We start from the raw sequence: 20,509 nt of genomic DNA, 5'->3' as shown, positions 1-20,509 counted from the left end.
AACAAGTGGTCAGCAATCCAATATCATTCCAAATCCATTTATTTAATTCTCATAATGTTTTATCTCTATCACATTGAAATATAAAGTGCAAATTTCCTTATTACAGAATGTTGCTAATTTCAAATTCTAAGGTGCATTATTACAGAGTAGTACCAAACTTATATCTTTCCAACTACAGAATAGCAATACTTCCCCATTACAAACTCCACTCAAATCATACACTTCCCTTACATACCATTTATTCATACTCAAACTCATAGTCCCCAAAACAAGTCCATCTCGACCCAACAAAGAAATTGTTATTCTTTAGGTCTCGCACCTGCGAACCGGATCGCAAAAGCGATCCGTCGCTGCGAGACTTATTGTGATCATTTCAGTTTTCAAGGACTCAAGGGGAACAGACAAGAGACAAGAGATGTGAACGCGCAGATCTTCGACTTGGATTAGGTCGCGCGCGTCAACTGTGAAGAGCATGTCAGTTTCAGGAGCAGTTCTAGATTTTGTTACTTTGTTGCAGTTTTAAAGGCTGGTTTGTGAAGAACATGTCAGTTTCAGTTTCCCCTTGCCAACTGTGTGCAAACAGCTACTGCATACAATTTTTTTAATGTTTTTTTTTAATATAATGTGCGTGTTTTAATACAAGTGTGTTGAAAAGTGGGTGTTTTCGATAATTAGTCCGTAAAAAAGTGTTTGTGTTTAACTACAATAATAATGTGTGTGTTTTCAATACAATGAGCATGTTAGGAAGTGTTTGTGCTGTACAGTGGAGTGCTGCGTTGTAGAGTGCAGCGCTGTATAGTGGGGTGGTGTGTTGTAGAGTGGACTAGTGTGCTTTGTGGAGTAGTGCATTGTAGAGTGGAGCACTGCGCTGTAGAGTAGAGCGCTGCGCTGTAGAGTAGAGCGCTGCGCTGTAGAGTAGAGCGCTGCGCTGTAGAGTAGAGCGCTGCACTGTAGAGTAGAGCGCTGCGCTGTAGAGTAGAGCGCTGCGGAGTAGAGTAGAGCGCTGCGCTGTAGAGTGGAGCGCTGCGCTGTAGAGTAGAGCGCTGCGCTGTAGAGTGGAGCGCTGTAGAGTGGAGCGCTGTAGAGTGGAGCGCTGCTCTGTAGAGTGAATGCTGCACTGTAGAGTGAATGCTGCACTGTAGAGTGAATGCTGCACTGTAGAGTGGAGCGCTGCGCTGTACAGCAGAATGCTGCGTTGTCTAGTGTTGCGCTGTAAAGTGGAGCGCTGCGCTGTAGAGTGGAGCGCTGCTCTGTAGAGTGGAGCGCTGCGCTGTAGAGTGGAGCGCTGCGCTGTAGAGTGGAGCGCTGCGCTGTAGAGTGGAGCGCTGCGCTGTAGAGTGGAGCGCTGCGCTGTAGAGTGGAGCGCTGCGCTGTAGAGTGGAGTGCTGCGTTGTGTAGTGCTGCACTGTAGAGTGGAGTGCTGCGCTATAGAGTGCTGCGCTGTAGAGTGGAGCGCTGCGCTATAGAGTGCTGCGCTGTAGAGTGGAGCGCTGCGCTGTAGAGTGGAGCGCTGCGCTGTAGAGTGGAGCGCTGCGCTGTAGAGTGGAGCGCTGCGCTGTAGAGTGGAGCGCTGCGCTGTAGAGTGGAGCGCTGCGCTGTAGAGTGGAGCACTGCGTAGAGTGGAGCGCTGCGCTGTAGAGTGGAGCGCTGCGCTGTAGAGTGAATGCTGCACTGTAGAGTGAATGCTCCCGCTGTATAGTGAATGCTGCGCTGTAGAGTGGAGCGCTGCGCTGTAGAGCAGAATGCTGCTTTGTGTAGTGTTGTGCTGAAGAGTGGAGCGCTGCGCTGTAGAGTGGAGCGCTGCGCCGTAGAGTGGAGCGCTGCGCTGTAGAGTGGAGCGCTGCGCTGTAGAGTGGAGTGTTGCGCTGTAGAGTGGCGCACTGCGCTGTAGAGTGAGTGCTGCCCTGTAGAGTGGACTGCTGCACTGTACAGTGGTGTGCTAAATTGGGAAGGTCTGCGCTGTAAAGTGGAGTGTTGTGTTGTATATTGCTGCGGTGTAGAGTGGAGCACTGCGCTGTGGCGCGCTGCGCTGTAGAGTGGCGCGCTGTGCTGCAGACTGGAACGCTGCGCTGTAGAGTGGAGTGGTGCGCTGTAGAGTGGAGTGTTGCGCTGTAGAGTGGAGTGTTGCGCTGTAAAGTGGAGTGTTGCGCTGTAGAGCGGCGTGCTGCGCTGTAGAGTGGAGCGCTGCGCTGTGGAGTGGAGCGCTATAGAGTGGAGCGCTGCGCTGTAGAGTGGAGCGCTGCGCTGTAGAGTGGAGCGCTGCGCTGTAGAGTGGAGCGCTGCGCTGTAGAGTGGAGCGCTGTGCTGTAGAGTGGAGCGCTGCGCTGTAGAGTGGAGCGCTGCGCTGTAGAGTGGAGCGCTGCGCTGTAGAGTGGAGCACTGCGCTGTAGAGTGGAGCGCTGCGCTGTAGAGTGGAGCGCTGCGCTGCGGACTGGAACGCTGCGCTGTACAGTGGTGTGCTAAATTGGGAATGTCTGCGCTGTAAAGTGGAGGGTTGTGTAGTGCTGCGCTGTAGAGTGGAGCACTGCGCTGTAGAATGGAGCACTGCGCTGTACAGTGGAGCACTGCAATGTAGAGTGGAGCAGTTCGCTGTAGAGAGGAGTACTGTACTGTAGAGTGGAGTGCTGCATTGTATAGTGCTGCGCTGTAGAGTGGAGTGCTGGGCTATGAATTGCTACACTGTAGACTGGGGTGCTGCGTTTTGTAATGCTGCGCTGTAGAGTGGAGCGTTGCACTGTGGAGTGAATGCTGCACTGTAGAGTGAATGCTGTGCTGTAGAGTGGAGCGCTGCGCTGTAGAGTGAATGCTGCACTGTAGAGTGAATGCTGCGCTGTAGAGTGGAGCGCTGCGCTGTACAGCAGAATGCTGCGTTGTGTAGTGTTGCGTTGTAGAGTGGAGCGCTGCGCTGTAGAGTGGTGCACTGGTCTGTAGAGTGGAGCATTGCGCTGTAGAGTGGAGTGCTATACTGGGAAGTTCTGCGCTGTAGAGTGGACTGCTGCGTTGTAGAGTGGAGCGCTGTAGAGTGGAGCACTGTGCTGTAGAGTGGAGCACTGCGCTGTAGAGTGGAGCACTGCGCTGTGAAGTGGAGCGCTGCGCTGTAGAGTGGAGCGCTGTAGAGTGGAGCGCTGCGCTGTAGAGTGAATGCTGCACTGTAGAGTGAATGCTGCGCTGTAGAGTGAATGCTGCGCTGTAGAGTGAATGCTGCGCTGTAGAGTGGAGCGCTGCGCTGTAGAGTGGAGCGCTGCGCTGTAGAGTGGAGCGCTGCGCTGTAGAGTGGAGCGTTGCGCTGTAGCACTCTGCACTCAGCAACAATCTGCACTTTGTGTTCAGTGGCAATTTGCACCTTGCATTCAGTAACAATCTGCTGTCTGCGCCATGAAACCACTGGGTATAGGTGCGCTCAATAAATGTTTTTCAATTCAAATTCAAGTCTGCGCTTAACAACAATATGCACTGTGCATTTAACATTGTACACTTAATAGCGATCTGCACCCTGCACTCATTAACAATTTGCACTTTGCACTCAGAAACAATCTGCGCCCTGCACTTAGCAGCAAACTGCACTCTGCACTTAACAACAATGTGCATTTTGCATTCAATAGCAGTCTGCAGTTTACACTACTATGTACTTTGCCCTTAACAATACATATCGCTCTATTACATACAACTCAACAGCAGACATCCACTACAACACATACCATTCTATTACAGCATACACCATACTACAAGCTAATCCTTGAGACAATAAAAAAGCTTTCTAAAACAACAATACGTTAGTTAAGTAAGGCACATATAGCTTCAATGAAGGGCAAATGCTTAAACAATTGTAAGGCATACAGCTATTTACATCGAGATGGCATTTCCCTGTTGTTGCAAAATATGTTTTTGCTTAGACATTTAGTTTCGTTCTTAGCCATGCTTACACAGTTTCATTTTCAGTCATGCATGGACAGCTGGCTTCAATTTGGACACACAAAACTGTTTCAAACGACAACGTTTGCCCATTTAGATGCTATATATTCGTAGAAACTTTCTTATAACATAAAAGCCATTTTAGCACAAACAAAGCGTTTTTAAACTGCGTACATGTAACTCAGACATTATTAATTTTTCTTTAAAAGGACTTAGAACATTAGGTGTGTTTTAAATAGCCTTTAAAAATAACTACAATTCTTTTGAACAAAAAATGTAAAGTTATTCTCTTTATGTGTTGCAGTTTACGCTTTCACGGCTGCAAAATACATAAAGAAACACAAAATAAAAGCTCAAACAACTGAAAGGTATATTAGCAATTCCATCCTATTCATTAAGTGCTTTTGCAATCTCACTTAAACAAAATAACTTCACATTCTCATTATTATTCTGTATTGCAGTCTATGACCACGCAGTTTTTAAATCACACACAGTCTTACAAACCAACTAATGCTCAAATTAATATGCCATATTGTTAGAAAAGTACAATTCATTTACACGTTATTAATACTTATTACGTATACACTGTTCTATAACTAATCTACATTGCACATTCATTTACAGTGTGCGCGCATCTTACTACAGCATGCGCCCTCACAGCGTGCACCTCTAGACAGTGTGCACCACTTTATAGTGCAAATTTCCTACAATGCCCACCCCTCTACAATGCGCACCTTACTACAATACTTATTCCTCTACAGCGTGCATCCTGTTACAGTGCACAGCCTTGTTAAATGACGCTAATATTGCCACTCAAAGGGTCACACACAAGCACACAGTAAATGCAGACACAAAAAACACACAATAAATCCATACGTGTCCAGAAGTGTGGCGCATAAGCAAGCTGGAGACATGGCTTCAGACAGAAGGGGGTGGGGATTGCACCCCTCGGTTTCGGCACTGGAGCGCCATTTCCATGCCTTATCCGAAAGTTAGACCAACGGTTCACCTGCTCTCCTCACAGCGCTTGTACCCGGGCGCTGGGTTGTCGTGGGCAAGGCAGCGGCCGCCCGAGTGGCGTGTGCTAGCGCCGCAAGGAGCCTGTTGGTGCGGGCCCCCACGGTGCCACCCATCCCCGCGATCCCACACAGGTGCGGCGGTATCCACGGGGAGCAAGGGTCGTGGACCAGGCCCAGCTAACTGAGGCGATGTTGCTTGAAAGCAAAGTGCGTCACTGGGCCCAGGCGGGTGCCGGCGGGAGAGGAGCCGCGTGCGCATTGTCATGGCCCCAGGAGCGCGCCGGCGCCGTATCACGTGACGCAAGAGCCCCTTCCTGGAGACCGTTAAGAGCAGCCTAGTGCGCGAAGCAAGGGCCCAAGGACAGCCCCATCTTGGAGACCGTTGGTGTGGTGTCGTGGTCAGAATCTCGAGGCCCACGGCCCTTTACACTGTACCCCACAGTCTGGAGTTAGCAGGTGCCCCGCCGTTATTTTCGTACAGAATTAGTTTGTGAAACATCACCGATCATCTAATCTTGTTAGCGTAATCACTAATAGCTGTCGTTACATGACAACGTTTTAGAACAGGTGGGAGAGTACTGAAGAAAAACCGGAGGAATGTATTTTTCCCGTGGACTTATTTAAACAGAAGACATTTCAAGCGAGAGCTAGCTTCAAACAAGCATTTGCAATGCAATAGGTCTCGCAATTACTAGAGTTTGAGCTATTGGCTTTGTAAATGACAATGAGTTTTATTTACTTGTTGATTTTTAAAACAAATAAAAAGCATTGTTATTTACAATGCCAATAGCTTAAACTCACAAATGCGAGACCTATTGCATATGGTCAGGTCTAAACTGGGGTGGCTTGGTGAGCAAAAGAATGATGGATTTAACCCAGATCTCCTGACTGGGGGTGAACATTTTGATTTGTTCTGCATTCCATCCTTCAATTGTGTGTCTTTTGCTAGTGAGTAGAGAACCTTGCGTCTGATATTTATACAGCTCCTTTAGTAGTGAACAGAGAGACCATGCTTTTGTTAAATTTTCATAGTGCTTGCACTAGTGAGTAGAAAAATCTTGTGTCTGTTATATTCGTACAGCTCCTCCGGTAGTGAAGGGAGAGACTGTGCTTTTTTGGACGCTCACAGCCCATGCACTAGTGAGTAGAGAGGCATTGTGTCTGATATTCGTACAGTCCTCCAGTCGTGAGCAGAGAGACCTTGCTTTGTTGGATTCTCACAGGCCTTGCACTAGTGAATAGAGAGATCTTGCTTATGTTATATTCATACAGCTCATGATTGTTTACATGAATATGGGAGCTTTACTTCAGCTTAAGGCTCGTGTTTTCTCTCCTTGTGCCTACCTTTGTGAGAAGGTGTACGGAAAGAGGTTTGTACATCCTGTGTTGCGTTTATGTACTGATGGAAAAGTTACTAGCAATATAGGGCTAGGGATGCTAATCAACTGGACGTTTTGAATTTTTCAGCTGGCTAGGTTGTGATGCGATGTTTTGTGCTGTAGCAATGTCGTAGTTTTGTCTAAATTGACGGTTTCCAGGTGTGAATTTTTTTTTCATTTCAACTGTATACACGATTTTTTATTTAAAATAAAAAATCCAGAGCAAAGCTAACGACATTTCTAGATGCTGTGCTGGTCCAAACCACCTGCTATACACTATGCACTTGTAAAGTGAAACAAGGATAATGTGCTGCATAAATAAATACTTATAAGGTCCCAAAGGCGAGACCTATTGGCTACGCCAATGCTTTTTTTTTATTGTTGTTGCATCGCCGTATGGAGACTCAAACAACGTGCACAGCCAAAGACGCTCCGGAGGAGATAATAATTTCCAACCACTTTCTTCAGGCCCTAAAATAGATTATGTTAATTTTAAAAGGAGCCTGGGGTTGGTCCTGTATGAGCAGCAAATGCTTCAGTCAGGGTCAGATTGGTAATGCAGGCACTTTTGCATGCCCGAGGGGCCGGTGCCCGAGTTCCAGGTGTGGGCTGCTTTTTTGGGCAGTCTGGAGGCCAATTTGGGCGGTTTTCTTGTTGTTCGGATGCCACCGGCAGCCCAGTGGGTGTCTGAGTGGCCATTCTGGAGGCATATGGGCATCCATGACCTCCTTTTTATCAACGGGCACAGGTGTCACTCCCTTTTTCTCGCTGGGCCGGCAATAAATGTATGCCTATTGAGTGTGGGCAGGGGGCCTGAGCAAAAGTGGCGTGTTTCACCAGTGTGAACTAATCCATGCATTTTTTGTAACCTTCCCCCTTTTTTATAAAATTTCCCCAAAGCAGTGTTTTGCGGAAAGGCAATATGCAAATGTGGGCCACTTTTTTTAGCGTGCCCGGGCTGATTTTTATTCCCAATCCAACCCTGCTTCGGAGCCTCCACAGTACAGAAAAGTAAATGAAAACATCTTGCCATATCCAATTTCCAGGAGGTTTAACTGCTCCCAAAAATAAGGAAGACCTTCATCCAACTACTATCCTTTATGTATACCGGATGAAATATATTTCCCGGCGTATTCACCTATGGATGCCTTTGCCCCCAGATACCAACCAAACTTGTGACAGGCACTTTGTCCTTCTGCTTCATAACTGATCCTCTCAGCAAAACTCATTGCCTTACTTACATATGGCACGCCAGATTTTCTCTGAAAACTATGAGGATGTATGAAAGTTGACTAATGCTGGATGTACAGATTGTTTTTCTGGCCATCAGACTCCATACCCTAAGAACAATTGTGCCTGGAGCTCAAATTGTGGAGTCAAACTTATGTTGTGCAGGAAGCTTTTTTGATCCACTGAGCAAACCTGGCTCCGGTTTGGCCACTTGAAGAGCTTAAAGAAAGACCTTTTTTGTGCAAGAATTCAGGGTGCACGTACTTTGCTTCTACCGTAAAAAGCAAGCTAAACTTCTTTTCTTCTATGCGTATTTAACTGATCTAAAGTTAAGGACGCACTCATGGTAAGCAGCACATATAAATTAATAAACAGCAATACTTGCTGAATCTTTTTTTTACATTAAATTAAAAGTATGTGATAGGTAGATTCAGATTTTTCTTAATTACCCTAAATTATTTCTATAATGGTGAGTAAAATGGCAAAATGAATTTCAGCTGTGATTGGTGTGGTAGGGCAATAGATTATTTGATACACATACTGTGTATATGTAAATCTCTAATTGCAGAAAGAAGGCAGCGGCTAAGATGAAGGTTGTTATTACATTTTCGGCAATGCTGAGATCTTGTTAAGGTAGACTTATTGGGCTCAGCCCCTAAATTGATGAGTGGATGCTTAACATTCGTAAACTGTGGGCAACAAAATTTTGTTTGCACTCATAAGCCCTTTTTAGGTCGAGCGTGAGCTAGCGCGCAACCGACAATCTTCGAAGAGCTGTGGTAGTTGACTACGGAGAGAAGCCTCGCCCACTCTCCCGCCTTTTTTTTCATTGGCGTGTCTGTTTGTCCTTTGTAAATGCTGGCTTCTGATTCATTATGAGTCTTGTTAGTCCCTCCTTAGTACAGCCACGTTGTCATTTGTATCCTCCCATGGATACTGGCCCCTTTACTTCAAGTGTTACACAGGGCATGTACTATTTATTTCATGCACATGTAGTGTCACACAGCTCTGTCCGTGCCTTCTCTTCTCCTCCCTCACCCTCGCGTTGTCTGTGTCTTCATTTGTAACCTCCTATGAGCACTGGCGCTTTTACTTTGGCTGTTACACAGTACGTGTTCTTTAGTCTGTAAGCACTATTTTCTTTAATGAGTTTCTCTTACAGCAGGTAGGTCTCTCATGTACAGTTGTGACCACCGTTTTGTTTATTTAACTTGCAGTAAACCGAGAGCCCTTTAGGGGCCATGGGAGAAAAAATTGGGTAACGAGAGTTTAAGGTACAGCTATTGTCAATGACAATGCCTTTTATTATGTTTTATCAGCCAAAACATTAATAAAAGGCTTTGTCATTTACAATGCCAATAGTAGGGGTGGGCGGAATTTGCGTAATCGCGTTACCAAATCTCTGCAAAACGGTAAAAAATCTCTGTGAATTCGCGTAAATTTTGCAAACACACGGAATTGCTTGTTCGTGATACTTTTTTACTGTTCGCAACCTCTGTTTGCGTGCTCGGGGGGAATATCTCGCGAACACGCATTTTGAGATTGTGAAATAGCAAAAAACGCTGCAAAGTCGCGGAATGCAGACTTTTGGGCAATTTCGCCTGCTCCACGGAACGCAAAATTACCCAACTTCTGCAAATTCCGCGAGCGAAACGGAATTTACCGCCTAGGCCTAGCCAATAGCTCAAGCTCACGTAAATGCGAGGCCCATTGCATTGCAGATGCTTGTTTCCCTGGACATGTCTCAGGTGAGCAACGTACATTATTCTGAATCTTAATGTGTCTCTTGTATACTTTTTCTTTACTTGTGAAAGATATCTGTTTGAAAAGAGAATATATTGTGATGATTACCTATACAATAAAATATTATTGAGCAAAACAGTAATTGCTATACATCTGTATACAGTTTATTATAAAATAAACTTTCACATGTTCATTTATTCATTATTGCAGTATGTTTGCTTGCCACAGAATAATTAAATTCATGCTTATAATGTTTATCCTATATTTTGTATAATCGATGTTTAATATAGTTCCTTTCCTTTATTATTCAGTACCTTCAGACGTCTTTTTCGTAAATTCTGTGTGGAAAGGTTTTTTTGAATACCTTGGAAAGCAACAGTCCATCACGCTATCAGTGGACTGGTTTAATGCTACAAGTAGCAGGGTGAACACAACCCTATTAGAAGATGCTGGCGTGGAACTGAAATTGTCAGGTATGCAGACATTACCTTTGAACAGTTTAATGTGTATGGGCTTGCATAATCCATTACAAATGACATTCAGGAATGATTAATCAGAAGGTTGAATTCTATATGTCTCATTTAAATTTTTGTGGGACAGCAACACCACCGTTGACTGGTGGTGTACCTGCCCATCAAACTTGCCGTTGCCCATGCCCATTTAGAATTGGAAGAACCTCTTAGCTCCAGAAGCCATATACCGAAGGGCCACCAGGTCACACTAGTGGTAGTTGCACCTTATTGCCAATAGCTTTGTATCGGACCTGATGCAAAATGTACAACTTCCAGGATGGAAAATGTGAAAGGTTTTCTGACAAGTAGCAAGAAAAGTTCCTGAATGTGCGGGGCATTTGTTTTGCTGTTTATTACAAAGCCTACACTTATGAATTTGTTGCTGGAAAGCACAAAAGATTGCACAGTTGCCCAAAAAAACATGGTGGCTTGTTCAGTGGATGCACTTTTTTACAGAGATGCCCACCAAGTATAAAGTGGTCTGATATGATGGGCGGTCCTTGTGGACAGAGGTGGTTGCTTCTGCTGACCCAGCTGGCTTGTGGGCTGCCCATCAACAAATAATGTGTTCTGCATTTCGTATGTTCTTGTATATGACTCAGATTGTCCGATGGTTTTCAATACTAGTTGGTTATTTTTAAAGGGAAAAACAATAAACAGTTTGAGAACTTAAACACTCTTTACTTGAGGATTTGAACAAAACATTTTTAAAGATCCTGTAGTTAGAATTTGGTAAAACATCACTGGGTAAATTGTGTGATGAGTCAAATCCTTATTACTTTTATAATTTGAAGAAAACCCATAGACAGTGGAGCCGTGTTCATTCATACTTTATGTGCAAGAATACTTTGACAAATAATTTTGGGAAACTGGCTTTGCATTTAATTTAGTTAATCTATGATTATTAGTCTACGATACTATGGGCATGAGAAAATATGTTCTAATTGAGTATGAGTTGACTATACACCACATCATTTTCACACCATTTTTATCTTGATACTTCCTTTTTAATGACTAAATTAGGATTTATTATTGCTCCCACATTCTTGAGTGTATCACCACATTGGAACCCGACAGGTGATATTATGCAGAATATATGCGTTCAGTATGTAAGCTAATATTACAATGACAAAAAATATGAAGGGGATTTGGAGTTTGGAATCAATGAAAGCCATCCGTCATATCTGTGACTTTGGCAAGGCAGTTTCTTTGTCATTACAATGAGAAAACAGACTTTGAAGTACATTTTTAATATGTATTAGACTAGCAAAGTGAAGTCAGCATATCATTTAACTCTTTATCTATATATTCAATCAATCACAGGAACTTCATTTCGGCCAGTGGCCATAAACGTGCATGTATGTTACAGTAACATTTCATTTAGACAATCCACATGGGCACATGCCCAGAGCCCATAGCCTTGGGTTAAATATTGATGTATATAAATATAAAACATTATTAAAAGCAAATATAAGTCATATTACAACCACTAAAAACCCACAGAAAAAACATAAATAATAATAATGGAAAAAGATGGACCAAGTCCAGTTAAAACTTTGTAGAGTTGTCAGCGTGAACCTGAAAGTTGGTATTCAAAAACGTTCTGCATACACCTCACATAGAAAATAAAAAGTGTGACATCGCAAATACAATAGGCATTTAAGTGTTATATTTTAATAGCCTAAATGCCTCTTCAGTGTTGCATTGCCAGGTTTCTGCATAACTGGATCAACCATCAATGCCTAACCTTCCTATAGCCGAGGTAAAAAAAGTATACATGGAATTCTGTCTCCTCTAAATTGCTACATGCTGGACAGTCCAATGGGGTCGAGCCAGCCCATTTGTTTGTCAAGGCATGCAATGGGCGGACCCCATACCTTAATTGTAGTGACGTGTGGGACCTTTTGGAGTATTTTTAGTGACTATAACCCCCTTTTGGCTGAATTTAGCGGAGTGGTTTAGGGGAGAAGTCTTTAAATAGTTATAGCAATCCCCTTACTCTAAAGGAGCAGGGCAGGCAGATAGGCTGTGGCAGGATAGTCCCTGAAGACATTTTAAAGAAATTTGTCAATCTCGGTGTCGTCGGCATCGGAGACGATGTTGAGTCATGTAGATGTTGAAGAGGGTGAGGTTCAGGTAAGAGCTCGAAGGCACTCTGCCACTGCTCTCTGTGGGTCCTGAGAGAAACTGTGGTAGCCTGACTCGCAGTGCTCGACCAGTGAGGAAGGAGCCGATTCAGTCCAGGGATTTGTCATGGATGCTGTGTCGTGGAGTCTCATGTTTAGGGTGTGGCTGGAGATGGTGATGAAGGCATCCAAGAGGTCCGGAAGGATGAGGGCTATTGTTTCACCCCAGTCAAGGAGGGAGCGGAAGACATTGGTGGTAGCGAGGAGAGCAGTTTCGGTGCTGTGGTTGCCTCAGAAGCTGTATTGGGAGATGTTCGGGACATGGCTTGCTTTGATGAACTCGGAGAATTGGGTGTTGATGGCCTTCTCAATGACCTGACCCCAGACACTGTCTCTGAACCAACATGACTTCTGCAGCTGACCAGAGACATTGCTGATCCTGCTGCATCCTAGAAAGTATAGAGGGCTCAACTACTTACTTAGTGGAGAAGTGTGGCTCACTGGTTAGAGCAGGCAGACCCTGAAGCAGAGGTCAGACCCGGGACCAGGGTTCAATTCCTGACACGGCAGGGTCTTGAGTTGAAATGTCCATGGACTCGATAATTCTCGCTTCGGTGCCTGACCTAATCATGGGTTCACACTCTGCAACTCTGGGCATTAAGCTTGCTTAATCTCCACAACGGCCCCCCGCGGCAGGATGCCTGGCTTTCACCTTGGGGATGCCCTGTAGGGGCTTTCTCACAGGGAAAAGCCAGGACGGGTTCCCAAGGCAAGCGCTTAGAGACCCCTGGGTTATAAGCGCTATATAAATCCAACATACAATACAATACAATACTTACTAGGACTCAACTCTACGCACTTGAGAGGACTTATATCTACTGATTTCGATATGCCAAGCTTTACCCTCATTTCACCCCTTTTGTTACTCTTCAAGCCAAGAATGGCAATTTAGACGTTGCAATGTCTAATATTTTGGCTCATTAAAGCAGGCTTAAATGCATTCCGATTAAAAACATCATCCTTTCCTCTCTTCCCTTCCTCCCTGCTTATTCTTGTTATAAACATTACCTTCTGAACCATTAGCAATTTAACAATCCCTCAAACAGAGCTCTTTCCTTGCTATGTTTCTCATATAAGTCCCCCAACCTTTTTCAACACTTCCTCTTTACTTTTACCATAAACCTTCTCAGAATATCTCAACCAAAATTGTTCTAGCCACCTTCTAGCTGCAGAAGCCTAGTCCTTCCAGCTGCAGCCCTACAGGGATAAAGTTCCATCTCCTCTGTCAGTGCTAAGACTATTTTGCCTCCTGCTAGGGACTCAACTGAGAATGCTCTGGGAATCAATGGCTGCATTTCCTGACATACTCATGGGGAATTTCCACTTTAACATACCAAGAGTTAAAGCTCTTTTTTGTAAAACCATTCTTCCGTTCCCTTCCCTGATGGCTAATCTTTGCAAGCCAGCAAGTGATAATGAATTACACTATAGAGCAGGACTGTATGCCTACAGTGGGCCGCAAAATGTGCCCCCTGCATGTACCCCACGGCACTGAGGCAACAACCAGTCCTGTAGGACCCCCTTTATTTCTTCTCCACCGCGGTATTCATGGCACGTTCACTGAAAACCATGGCAGAGAGGAAACTTGAAATCTGCTTGTGAGGATAACATAAATCCAGCCAAGCATATTGCAGACTCAATACTGCTGCGTCACTACCAGTCTCTGATTCCTTGTGGTTGTGGTGGTCCAAGGGCGGCCTGACTGCCCTGGTCATAATATGGTGGCCGGAAGACTACCATCTCCGTGCCCCCCCCCCTGGTCTGGCGTCTGTGGTCGTAATGAGGCCATAAGCTAGGAAACTGTATTTTATTGTTATTTATTCATACAGTGAAAACCATTTTGTAACTCTTCATTTTGGAAGTAAATTGGTCTTAAAAGGCACATCCTAGGTGTTTCTCAAATACTATATGAAAGTAGGGTTTCCTTCATCGCACAGGCACATTTTCTCCAGTGTCACTGTAGTACTTCTAAACTGTAGCCCAACCAGAGTACAATTGGGCTACATAAGCCATACATTTATGTTGTATATGTGAGTGTTGTAAATACACATTAAATCCCAGATATGGTACTTAACATCTATTACAATGATCTGTCCTTCACCAAATGGCTATGGTCTGATCAATTTAGTGAAATCAATTTTACATTGCAGTTTTAGAGAAAGTTTGCTTGAACTGTGACACTCAATCATAATAATAATACCAACAAAAATAGGATTTGTAAAAAAGCAAAAAAATGGTGGTGTCCATAAAAAAGGAAAACATCTTAAAATGTCCTTAAACATATTTGTGAGGCTATTGTAACACTGTATGTTCTTGCCAGAATTATGGACAGAATATAAGAGTAATTTACATGGCCCACAAACAGTTTTGGAAAAATGCTTTTGTGATATTCTTGATGATGCTGCTAGTAAAGTCATAAGTGAGGTTACCAATTATCTAATTGATGGCACAATAGTAACATCTTTTGTGGTTCATAAGCAATATATTGCTGATATTTTTCAGGAATGTTTAAGATTTTTTACTACAGTTAATAGTTACACATTTTCTGAGGAAATAAACAATATAGATCACAATACAGACAGGGCATTACTTTAAATCCCTTAAGATGCAACAATTGGTTACTTTAAATGTGTAAATTGTTTCAATAACAAGTAAGAAATTATCGCTTCCCAAATATTGACAATGTGGTATATTGGCTTATATATGGTTTAAGTGATGTTATTCACATTTTTTCATTTGCAGGAACTTACAAAAAAGAAGAAGCACATTTACTTTTAAAAATAATTCAGGTGAAGTTGCCTGTGGACGCTTCCTTAAACAAATTTGATGACAACTGGGTAATGGATGGCTATGTAAGTTTTCCAGATACTTGCATTTTTACAATCATATTAGTTACCACTAAGTAGACCTGATTGAACAATTGTATTGGATTTCATGAATCGTTTCTCTTAAAACCAATGATGATTACTTTCATATCTGAAAGTTTGTAATATGCCTGACCACTTTGCCAACATTTTTACATTGTTGCACCTAGTTTACAAGATAAATATCTTGTATGTTGATATGTTATTATGTCTATCTTTGACTGCTTCCTGTATTCCTGTGTTATGAAAGTGGTTCCCAATTTTTCCTCCATATTTGTTGAGTCATACATTTTGTTCAAGCTTGCAGTATTTGTGTGGGAGAGAAACGCTCAAAATCATAGTTCCTTTTTATTTATTTTACTTATTTATTTATAGAGCGCTACAATCATCCTGGAGGGATATCAAGGCGCTAGTAGCACAGGCACTGGTAGAGCTGAAGAAAGGGTTGAGCAGATGATTCTTAGTATTTGGGGAACAAATGAGTCTTTAGTTTTTTCCGGAATGATAGGTAGTTGGTGGTGAGCCGTAGATCCAAAGGCAGCTAGTTCCACTCCTTAGCCGCTAAATATGAGAAGAATCTCCCTCCGGACCTAGCTTTCTCAATGCACTTTGTACTTGCCAGCGCTAGATGTAGTGACCCCAAGCTCCTTGAGGGAATATACAATTCGATTTTATCTTGAAGATATTTTTGGGCCGCTTTGGTACAGTGCTTTGTGAGCATTGCAGAGCAATTTAAATACTGCTAGTTGACGCACGGGTAACCAGTGGAGTGTCTTCATACACATTGAGACAGAGGTCATCCTATTTTAGTTACAGACCAGTTTAGCAGCGGCGTTTTGGAGTACCTGAAGCCTCGTGAACAGGAGCTCATTCATGCCTATGAATAATGCATTACCATAATCGAGCTGACTTATCAACAAGGCCTGCATGACTGATCTCTGGCAGTCCCTCGGTATCCACGGAAACAGTGGTTTCACCGACCTTCAGTCAGTGAAACTACTATACTATTGAGCCTCAGCCATCCCCTATACTATTGAGGGGATGGCTGAGGCTACTGAAAACTTACATTATCTGGTGAGGTAGACCTAGCTCTTATATCCCATAGCCAACGTATGACCAAGGGTATGTCCAGACGTGGGTCCCTTTTTTGCTGTGCCACTGGATTCAATCTAGCCTGACTGATGAGGGGTGAAACTCCAAAACCGGTCCCAGTATGCTTGTTTCCTGTCCAGCGAGGACTTGGCCTGGCTGTTTGGGCTGGACTGTTCCCATGAGGAATTTGGTCTGATTTTCTTAAGGCTGGGTCCAAACTGGAATGGCACAGTGAGCAAAGGAACTAATGGATCAGACCCAGATCTTTGACTGGAGGTGAGTGGTTGAAAAGTTTCAGCACTCCATCCATCATCTTGCTGTGTTTCTTATATCCCATATCCATAGAAGAAAGAGCGAGAGAGTCAATAAAACCTCTGGAAAACGTTTTGCTATATGACAAAAGAGCTATGTCGAAGCAAGGAAATTGGAGGCTGGACATAGTAGAGAAGAAAATGGAGAGGTGGCTGAGTATGGAAATAGAAGCTATTAAACTGTGTTAATTCCAAGGAAATATCCAAATTATGCCCAGCTCTATGAGTAGGGCCAGTGACTTTTTTGGGCATGATTTATAGAGTGATAAGCATAAATAGAATTTCTACATACATTAAACGGTGTGCTTAATAATTGGTGATAGTAGCTATTTTGGCCTCCAACGACCACCTGGTTCACATAGGACCACTGTTTGTATGACTCACACATGTGCCACTCTATTAAAATAAGCCATTTAGAAGCCTTATAATAGTTTGTGTCTTCCAGGAGCTCTAACCCACCCATCGGTTTTTGAGCTCGAAGGACTGTTGTGTATAATTAAGGGGGTTTGCCCAGTCAGACACATTATAATATTTACTGCTTAGAGTTCCACAATACACATTTGAATAGTACAAATAGACTATCTCTGAAACAGAACCTGGTTGCCAAGTGGGAGGCGATGTGTAGAGTCTGTGAGGAGGTGAGGCGTTGAATCCAGGACAGGGGAAGTTAAGCGGCATCAGCAGTGAGGCACTGGTTCAGTAGACGCGGCGCAAAGTCGAAGCGTTCGTGAGGTCACTCTAGTTAGTCACCGGCCCCACGATCATGTGATGCTGATGCTGGCGGTGGCAGCGTTGGTGTGAGCATTGACGTTGGAAGGTCAATACCTGCAGGCATTAGAGCTGCGGTGCAGACAGGGCAGTGCATTGTGTACTTCACAAGTGGTGCCACGAGGCCTTGGTGCAAGTTGCTGCATCACTTGGGACATCCCTGACTGCGTTGATGTTGTTTTTCTTGCGTTATAGCACCAATCACAAAATTCTCAGGGCTCAGGGCTCAGGAACTGGATTTGACACCCTTTTGAATGCAGGAGTCCACAGTGGAATCCATGTGCTGGTCAGTGGGTTGCAGGTCAAGTGTTTGTGGCCCTGAGACTTCGGAACAGGAGGCCAGCACACACAGGCCCTTGGAGATTTTTTTTCAAGCATGTTCACAGCATGGTTTCAGTCTTTGTCCTCTCCTTGGCAGAAGCAGCAACTGCAGGCCAACCCAACAATACACACACAGCAAAAGAGCAGCACTCCTCCTTACAGCTCTCCAGCTCTTCTCCTTGGCAGAGGTGCGTCTTGAGTCCAGAAGTGATCTAATTTTCAGGGCCGATACTTATACCCCATTTTCTCTTTGCTCTCTTTGTGGCAAGGGTCTCTGAGCACAGTTCAAACCAGTTCTGACCCCTCTGGTGCAGCATTAGAGGTGCAGACAGCATTGTGCGGAGGAAACACCACCTATTCAGGTGCCAGTGTAACTCCTCCCACAACTTTAAATGCAGCCAAGGACTAATCAGCCCAACTAGGAGTCACCCAGAACAGGCAGGACACACCTCACCCCCCTTGTGGCTGTCAGCTGTGAATGCACATCCTCAGCCCCTGTCACTCCAAAACCACACTGTCATTACACACAACAAGCCTTAATCATAATATGAATTCACACAGGGAGCACTTGCACTTTGACACTGATCTACAGTGGCAAAGTGCCCAAAGCATCTCACCCAGCAAAAACAAGATCCAGCATATCATCAAAATAGAGGATGTAGAGGCAAAAAGTCAGGGGAAACCACATCAAGAATACCAAGTCAAACAATAGTATAATTCATTGAGGACATACGCTCATTCATGCACCCATACCCTCATTAAAGGCACTTCTTAATTCAAGTCTATGAAAAGGTCTGGGTGAATTAAGTACATTTCCAAAATATTTGTCCTTTACTTTGGAGTGGTTCGATTGTGAAAAGGCTGCTCTAGAATTGTGCACTACTGATCAGTTAAGCCACTTTTTGTAAGGTCAAGTTTTCAAACTAAGCTATAGCCATGATCAAGACTATGGGATAAATTGGAAAATGTGTAATAGTATGGTAGCACAAATTAGGTTTGGGGAATGACATAAATATCTTTCCTATCAAATATCAAATAACGTGAAATACCTTTCTTTTGCTTTTTTGGATCAGCTATATTTCCCTTTATTTTCTTTTAGCATGAACAAAAGGAGGCCCAGCAAATCTTGCTATATGTAAATTGTGTAGCTTGAGTCTCCCAAACATTTCTCATGTACACCATCTTTGCCCAATATTAAGCAATGTTCTAAAGCCCTTTTTATTTTTGTTTAATCGAACATTTAAACTTAAACATGCATCAAGCTTTGGCATTTTGAATTACTCATATATAGATTGAAATGTGTTACTATTATAATATTTTCAATGTTTGTCTATTAATGGATGTATTGTTCATCTCTGAGGAGGTCTAAATCAATGTTTCTAATAAACTTGAAAATTAAACAATGTACTTGTAGTATACATTTTCAAACAGGTTTCAATGCAATGCCATTAGCCATCCCTCTCTCTAGCACATGCAGGCCATCTATCCACTCCATGTTAATACAAATGTTCCTGTTTGCCAGGGCTCAGACCTAGATCTTCCGGTCTTCGATGAGGGTCTTTGCAACCCGGGCTTTGGGTATCTTTATTCAGCTTCATGTCTTTGTGATGATGGTCTGTATTTCTTTATGTCTTATCTGAACTCTCATTGCCCTCTGCCCCTCATACAAGGATGTCACGAAAATGCTTTTCTGCTCAAATTGAAAGGAAATTTTGGACCACATGATAATAGCCCTTGCTATTCATTTTCCATTGGTTAAAAAACTTAAGTTACCAGTAGGAGGGCTTTTTGTTTATTAAAGGTACTTGGGGACTTTTTCTGTATGGTTAATATTGGATCATCACGGAATATGACAGTCCAGTTTTATCATTTCTAGCCCTGGAGAAAATTTAAATTATAGCAGTGTAATTCAGGGTATGTCATTTTAAGTTTTTTATGCAAAACTCCTGAAATGATACGTTATGAGGATTTGGATAGCACAGTTATCACCCAAGGGGGTATCCAGGAGCTAAAGCAGATGGGTAGGTCAATCAGAGCTTCCAGTTGAACCGCCAGGTCTTCAGTTTCTTGTGAAGCTCGAGTAGAGATGGGGAGGTCCTGAATTGATGGGGGAAGGCTGTTCCAGGGATTGGCAGTGATGGAGTAAAAGACTGTCCTCCTATTTTGCTTCTGCAGATGTGTGATATTTATATGAGGCAGAGCGTGACTGAGCACAGTTTCGAGTTGGATGGTGGAAGTTAAGGTGGTGGCTGAAGTAGGCAGGACTCCCTTGTAGTGGGGGGCATTACAGGCATGGATGAACAGTTTGATTTGGTATTGTTTCTGGATAGGTAGTCATTCTAGCTCTCTGAGGTGGGACATGGTGTGTGTGCTGCAAGGGATGTCAAGGATGAGCCTGCAAGCAGAGTTCTGAGTAGTCTGAAGTCCTTTTATGTGTTGTTTCCAGATACCAACATACATTGGTTTGCCTTAGCCCAGTCTACTGATGATGAGAGCCAAGGTTGTCGGGCATCTGGTGTTTATTTGGAGCCATTTGACTAGCATGCTGAGCAAAGGTATTATGAGGAGGCATGACGAGGTTATGGTGTTCACCTCTTTGGTCATCGTGAGTTTTTTGTCCAAGATGATTCAAAGGTTTCTGGAGTGGTCTGTGGGGGTGGGCATTGATCCCAGTTTGGTTCGACATCAGCAGGACTCCCAAGAAGAGCTCTTGGTCTCAAAAATCCGAAAGCCAGTTTTGTTTAATCCATTTTGCCAAGTTTGATATGCTGGTTGGGAAGTTGGTCCTGGTGGTGTGGTTGTTGTCTATGAGGGAGAGGATGAGTTGAGTGTGAAATGTGTAGGAGACAATGTTGATTCCTTGGGATCTTATGATGTAGACTTTGAGGAGGGTACACCATTAATGAATGTGTCCATCTGTAATGTAACTGGTGCTCATGTTCAGTGCTCTTCTACTTTTGGGTCGAGTTTGCACTATATATAACTCCCCAAAAAACAATTTACGCCACTTCAACTAAGTATGTGCCACTTGGGTAAAACTTTACAGCAGTACATTCAATTAGGGGTAACGCTTGTATGCAAATGCCCATGAAGAACAAAACGTGAGTGACTGTTGTTTGTGGTTATTTTGTTAAATGCGTAGTTGCACCAAAAATTGACGTGAGGACACATT

General features: G+C 43.6%; 1 protein-coding gene across 1 annotated transcript in view; it reads left to right on the top strand.

Moving 5' to 3' along the window:
* Positions 1-20,509, top strand: part of CSMD1 (CUB and Sushi multiple domains 1) — a 3,932,590-nt gene that overhangs the window by 3,839,162 nt on the left and 72,919 nt on the right. Inside the window, exons 66-67 of the mRNA XM_086925641.1 lie at positions 9,595-9,756; positions 14,724-14,833. Of these exons, the coding sequence (XP_086781767.1) occupies positions 9,595-9,756; positions 14,724-14,833 (272 nt within the window). The remainder of the gene's footprint in view (positions 1-9,594; positions 9,757-14,723; positions 14,834-20,509) is intronic.

This window comes from Lissotriton vulgaris, chromosome 6 (genome assembly GCF_964263255.1).
Source record: "Lissotriton vulgaris chromosome 6, aLisVul1.2, whole genome shotgun sequence".
NCBI lineage: Eukaryota > Metazoa > Chordata > Amphibia > Caudata > Salamandridae > Lissotriton > Lissotriton vulgaris.
The sequence above is the reverse complement of the archived record's forward strand: the minus strand, read 5'-3'. Positions and strand labels throughout refer to the sequence as shown.